At 33.8% G+C, this 6352-nt stretch overlaps 2 protein-coding genes across 3 annotated transcripts; one reads left to right on the top strand and one right to left on the bottom strand.

Annotated features, from left to right (window-relative positions):
- Positions 1 to 2639: 2639 nt before the first annotated feature.
- LOC123224352 (60S ribosomal protein L29-1-like) lies at positions 2640 to 3424 on the top strand. Of its 2 annotated transcripts, none has more exons than XM_044647990.1 (3): positions 2640 to 2763; positions 2864 to 2969; positions 3053 to 3424. In XM_044647990.1, the coding sequence occupies exons 2-3, from the start codon at positions 2868 to 2870 to the stop codon at positions 3131 to 3133; spliced, it is 183 nt and encodes a 60-aa protein (XP_044503925.1). In that variant the 5' UTR covers positions 2640 to 2763; positions 2864 to 2867; the 3' UTR covers positions 3134 to 3424. The 2 variants fall into 2 exon arrangements, with proteins under 2 accessions (XP_044503925.1, XP_044503924.1); XM_044647989.1 differs by having other exon boundaries at positions 2641 to 2763; positions 2851 to 2969.
- A 1824-nt stretch (positions 3425 to 5248) lies between these two features.
- On the bottom strand, positions 5249 to 6198 carry LOC123224240 (universal stress protein A-like protein). The gene is made up of 4 exons (XM_044647846.1): positions 5945 to 6198; positions 5738 to 5847; positions 5537 to 5655; positions 5249 to 5438 (listed from the first exon to the last, which is right to left on the bottom strand). The coding sequence occupies exons 1-4, from the start codon at positions 6126 to 6128 to the stop codon at positions 5351 to 5353; spliced, it is 501 nt and encodes a 166-aa protein (XP_044503781.1). The 5' UTR covers positions 6129 to 6198; the 3' UTR covers positions 5249 to 5350.
- Between the last annotated feature and the right edge of the window lie 154 nt (positions 6199 to 6352).

The raw sequence follows: 6352 nt of genomic DNA, 5'->3' as shown, positions 1-6352 counted from the left end.
AACTACATGATAATATGTACATAAATTATGTATCAAAAATAAATACACATAGTTTTATTGTTATTCTAAATATCCCTATTTAAAGCAAAAATATACCTATTTTAAAGGTTTAAACAAAAACACCTTATTTTAAGGATATGTCCTATTTTTTTTTTAAATTATCAAAAGTATAATTTATCACCTTTATATGAATCTATGTCCTTATATCATTCTCACATTATTCAAATTTTTAATTTTATTTAATATTTAATATTGTAGATTTATTCAAAAGAAAAAACTTATGTTTTTAAATTTAAATAGAAAAAAATTAATTTATCTTAAAATAAAAATTATAATTACACCACTTACATAATAAAAACATGGTCAATTTTTAAGATAAATGTTACACCTGAAAATCTTTAAAATATATCGAAAGTTTGAGATTTACTAATTCAAACATCTGCAAAGGTGGAAATATTGCTTTGAGACGGGTCTCCCAAAATGCATCTTCAAAATCGTCCTTGTCTACAACCAAGTGAATCAATGAGATCCCCTTTTTTGTATTCTAACATGTTTGGTTTTTGCAGGTTCCTTTCATTACAGAAGCTGCTGGAGTCTTTCTTGCTCCCTTGGTCAGTTCGTGTCTTGCTGCATTCTTCTGGTGCAGTTCTATTGTCCTGTGATATCTCTCTGGACAGGTTGCTCCAGTTCTGCCCTTTGCTGTCTCTTCGTTACACTGCTGGTTTTGATAGCTTTGTGTGTTGTTTCTATTTTGGTTTCACTGGTTCTACAGCTCAAAATAAGCAGAACCTTGTCTCTGCCTCCTGCTGTAGTTCTGCTTGTCTGCATGTCCTCTGTCATGATGCTGGATTTCGCTGCTTTGTCGTAGCCTGCAAAATTGTCCCCAGTGTTAGCTTCCCAGATATGCTTCAGGTTCCTGCAGTGACTGTCTATTTTTTTGCTCCAGGTGCTGCTCTGTTCTTTGTGTGGGATAATGTCCTCTTCTTTTTGGTTGCTGTTGGAGAGCTCCATTCCAGTCCCTCCTGCCTCTCTCGAGTTCTCAGCTCCAGCTCTGGCCTCTCTTTTGCCTTGTCTTTTGAAAACATATTGTACGTGACTTGGGCTTTTCATTGGAAGCAAAGATTTTCCTAGCTGCAATCTAAGAACACTCTTGGTTCCTTTTGCTCCCTTTGATGATGCTCCAAATTGTTTCTCATGTAACAAGCCCAGCAAAATTGTTTGTTCTTCTGCTCGCCAGCCTTTTAGCGCCTTGTGTATATTGTACAGTTTGTACTGCTTGCGTGGTCATTCTGTGTTTTTGTTTTGTTTGTCTTTTTGCTCTCCCCCTGAGTCTTATCTTTGTAGATAATAACTCAATAGATAGTTAAAATTAACGGTAACAAAGATAAAATCGTCATTTTCTCTATAATATTAAAAATAAACTAAAATATAATCTCTTTTTACCTCCCTAAACTTTAAAAACTAAAAGTTTTCTTCGACCTAAGTTTTAAAAAATAACAATTTCATCATAGGATTTCGTTCTGAAATCTTCGACTTCATTGCTGACGACCTCTCCCTCCCGAAGCATTCTCTCCCTCCAACAGTCTCTTTTCTCCCATTTGGACGTCTGATCAGTATAAGATGTCTGATCTTCGTCTTCCTAGATAAAGAGTTTTGTCAGAGAAAACGAAGTTGTCCTCTTCGTCTGGAAAGATGGTCATCTTCCCAGACAGCTTTGTCTTCGTTTGGGAGGACGAAGAACTTTGTCTTCCATTGCTCTTCCGACGTCGATCGAACGTCCAATGGGAGGAAAGAGACCGTCGGAGGGAGAGGTCGTTGGCAATGGAGCCGAAGACGATGCTGGAGATTTCAAAATGAAACCCTAGGGTGAAACTGTCATTTTTTAAAACTTCGGTTGAGAGAAATTTTTAGTTTTTAAAGTTTAAGGAGGCAAAATGAGATAAAATTTTAAGGAGTTAGAGTTTCGTTAATTTTAACTGCTGATGAATGGGTATTTGGTATTATCATAGATAAAGGAAGACACTTAACATTGCAACATACCTTGGATGAGAAATAATCCTTTGGCCTTTAATATATTTGCTTAACTAAACAAAAAACCCTAAAATAGAATTTAAAAAAATTGACCCAAAATGAAAAATGTCCCCCTGGCCCCAATCTCCACCACATAGTTGTGTGATAGGAAATTTTTTAAAACAATTGTTTACCCCCCACTTTACGAATTTACATGGTGAAAAAACTTTGAAAAATTCGAAACACCTCCCATCTCCACGGAGTCACCTTGTGAATTCTAAGGTAAACAGTGATTTCTATGATGACGCTGGCTGATTACTCAATGTGAGATTTCAATATCTAAACTTTGTTTTTTAAGTATGATTTCATTATAAATCAATTCTATATTTTTTTAACACAAAAACTTTAAGAAAATTGATTCAAAATACTAATGAATCAACCTATTTCATCAAATATTTTAATTCGAAACTTCAACCTGAAAATAGTATTTAATTAAGTAAATTTTTATACTAAAATATATAAAATATGATAAAAATTGAATTAATAGCCGTTTGAACCATTTAGGTGACCCAAAAACCAACGAAATCCTCCGGAAATTGCTGCAGCAGGTGGGCGGGTGCAGGGTTTGCATGACTTTCGTGTGGCTGGGTTTGCTTCCAACTTTTATTTCATTTTTACTTCAGGGATAGTTTGGTCTTTTCACTTTATTGGGTTAGTGCCCCAAAACCTTAGCAGCTGCGCGACTCTCCTCCGGTACATTTCCTTTTGTTTTTTTTTAATCATCAACTATCAAACATTACTCAAAATAATTTATTTGCTAACTGCTGAATTAATTCTTAGTGCATAATTTCAGAGAAATGGCCAAGTCAAAGAACCACACTGCGCATAATCAGTCTTACAAGGCTCACAAGAATGGTATCAAGAAGCCCAGAAAGCATAGGAACACTTCCACAAAAGGGGTCTGTCTATTCTCTTTTTGATTTTCATGTTTTACATCTGGTTAATTGATTTCGATTTAATTATTCACTTCTCGATGATATAGATGGATCCTATGTTTCTGAGGAACCAGAGGTACGCTGGGAAGCATAACAAGACGAACGGTGGCTCTGCAACCGAGGAGTAAACATTGAGTTGTCACTGTGGCTTTTGTTTAGTCTCTTTTTGTTGTAAGATATCCTTTAGCCTGATACTCTGATCAGTAATGAATAATTATGGTTTTTATTATACATCTTAAAAAATGTCATGAAATGTAAGTGTTTGTTGGCCGTGGTCTTTGAGATTTCTTCTGTTGCAACACTGAATTTTGCAGTTTTGTGCTACATTTCATACCGTATGAGCAGAGTCTTGGGTCGTTTCTGATATAAATGATTCTGTATGTGTAAATCAATTGGAATGTCAATCTTCTGTTGCTTGTTGAATGTTTGCTAAACCAGTTGACGTTAAATGTAGTTTAAAAAGGGTTTTGGAAGATCTAGATGGATACCGTAGCTTTGTCTGGGGAGACTTGTTGGGTTTTAAACTAGTGATTGGAGAGTGTAATAAAATTTTACTGTTGAAGATTTTCTTTATGCAAGTTATTGGCTTTTATTTTGATTAATGAGCTACTGCAAGGATACATAGACCCAGGAATAAAAATTAGGATTTGTTGAATGGTAAGTCACTGTATACCCATTGCTATAGTAACTCTTAATGAAAATGAAGAATAATTAGCCATATTTGCTATCAGGCATCTTTTGTGCAATATCTCTTCCTGTGCCTATAGGTTCATATTTTGCAAAGATCCTTTTTGTATGAATAATTGATTCTTTATCTACTGTTCTTGGCATTCTCATATGAATTTTCCAGAAATGAAAAGATTTGTTCATGTTTGCTTAGTGGCTGCGTATCATTAAGATTCAGGTCTTTGGTCAGTGGCATCTGTAGTTGTTCTTAATATAATTTTTCATGTCAAACACATGTTTGTTTCTATCATTTTATGTGTGTGTATTCTTAAATTTCCTTGTAAGTTTTTCATCCAGTGTTTGTAGGCAAGCAGTTTCCTCTTTCCAGTATTCGTTTGTGACAGTGATTTACTATCCATCTAGATTTACATTCTAGATTTTATGGCATACATCTTAACATCAGTTTATTAACCACAATAGTCATAAATATTTTAAGTTATAAAGTAGAATTACTGTATTGTAAATCCTAAGAAGTGAAAACATGAATAATTAGCGTTCTTATTTAATTCACATTTTAAACACTTTATTTTGAATTTTTGAATTCAAAACGTATTAAACGTATATTTTATACATTTTCCGTATTAAACAGGTATTTTTGTCGTTTTTTACGTTTTCTATTTTTTATGAATTTTTTGAAGTATGAAAATTTTTCTTGCATTTTCAATTAATTATCATATTATCATAACTATATAAAACAAAAAACACAATTTTTTGTAATCCAAGTCTCTAATCTCTCTCGATAAATGTTTATAATGATTAAATCTTGATTATATATTATGTTATATTAGGTTTAATACTCAATTAGATATTTTATATTTAAATTATTAACTAGAAAATCTATAAAATATTAAAATTATGTTCAGTATTGTCATATTTTTATAAACATATTATTAATGATGTGTCATATTAAATCTGTATATACACACTTTGTATTTTTTCTGTATCCTAATTTATGACCATTTTTTATAAATATATTTTTTATTATTTACCATATTATCCTTATATAATTCTCATACCGTTTTAATTTTTACAAACTAGGCTGTAAATTGTTTCTTCCAATAGTTGGGCTGGCATCACTTTTAATTGGGATTGAGAGATTTTAAGAACCATTACTTCTATGGCTTTTCATAGTTTCGGTAGCTGAAGAATTTGTCAGGTTGTTTAAAGGGGACAAATCGTATAAAGTTTGGACTTCTTGGTTGGTGAAATGCACTAGGGGTGCATATGCTGGGGCAGCTTCAAGAGTTAGGTTTTGTCAATGGGCGATTATTTTGGGTTTATGAAGCAGCTGATTCAGTTGCCTCTGTTGTTGAAGCTGAAGGAGACCCAGTCATCCTAAATGTTTGTTGGCCTGGTTCTCAATTTTCAAAAGAAAAAATTGGGAAATGCTTTTCTCTGAATGTGTCCGAGTCCAACAAGATGTAAACTTCTTCATCAATCTGGAGCACAGGCTTCGGATAAGAAATTCCCTTGCTCTGAGTTAGAAAATGTATCAAAGTTTACAAATGGAATCAGAATAGAACAAACAAATATCATATCCATTGAAGCAGTAGGATACATATACATGTGCTTTGGAAAGCTAGAACCATTGATCATAATTTTACGAATACAAACAATTTTCAGAACTCCTCCTCCCTTCGCTTCACGATTACGACTGGACACTTGGCATGCTTGGTACAGTAATCGCTCACGCTCCCCAGAAGAACCCTTTTAAAATAATCAGCATTAGGCAATTTTTTTTATGTATAAAAAAAAGAAAATGAATTCAACCAACAAAATAAAATTGAGTTAATTCAGAAGGGTGCCTTTTGATGAAACCATAACCGTGGCTTCCCATGATCAACATATCAGCTTTAAGTTTCTTCACTATACCACATATCACATCCTTGGCTTCTCCACATCCAACCACTCTCTCCACGTTTATCTGTAAAAAAGTAGTACATTGATATATTTTCAATCAATTGAATACGCAGGAAGTCATAAAAATTATGAGACGAGAAGGTTACACTGCTTCCGAAGTTGCTGTACACAGCTTCAGCCCGTTGCATCACTGAATTCACCATTTCACTTCCGTGTTTTTCCAGGGCCTTGATCACGTCATTAGAGAACATATAACCTGCCATATAACAAAATTAAGCACATAAATCGCATCAAACAATTCAGAAAAGAAAATCTACCATAAATAATTAAGAATTAATAGGTTGGTTATAAACCTGCAGCATCGAAGGAGGAGTAGACTGTAGGCGGAGGTTTAACGTAGAGGAGGACAAGAGTATTATTGCTACTTTGAGAAAATAGGTTGGTGAGACACCATGAAAGTGCGTACATGCTCTCCTCACTCTCATCCACCGCTACCACGATCTTGCCGTCTTTCTTTTTCATGCTCACTCCTTGCATCGTAACAATGAACTGTTTCTCTGAAATTTTAGGCCTCAAAAATGTTGATAATGACAAAAGGAATCGAGATTTATATATATATATATAGGCAATAGTTTCTGCTGTTTTTGACTTCGGGTTCCACCGATTTTCACTTTATTTTATTGATAATTGATTCTTTCACATGAAAACGACTTTGCACCAGCATTACTCTATATTTAATTGGGGATCAGAAAACAACAGAT

The sequence above is a fragment of the Mangifera indica genome, chromosome 8, assembly GCF_011075055.1.
Source record: "Mangifera indica cultivar Alphonso chromosome 8, CATAS_Mindica_2.1, whole genome shotgun sequence".
In the NCBI taxonomy this organism is placed as follows: Eukaryota; Viridiplantae; Streptophyta; class Magnoliopsida; order Sapindales; family Anacardiaceae; genus Mangifera; species Mangifera indica.
The sequence above is the reverse complement of the archived record's forward strand: the minus strand, read 5'-3'. Positions and strand labels throughout refer to the sequence as shown.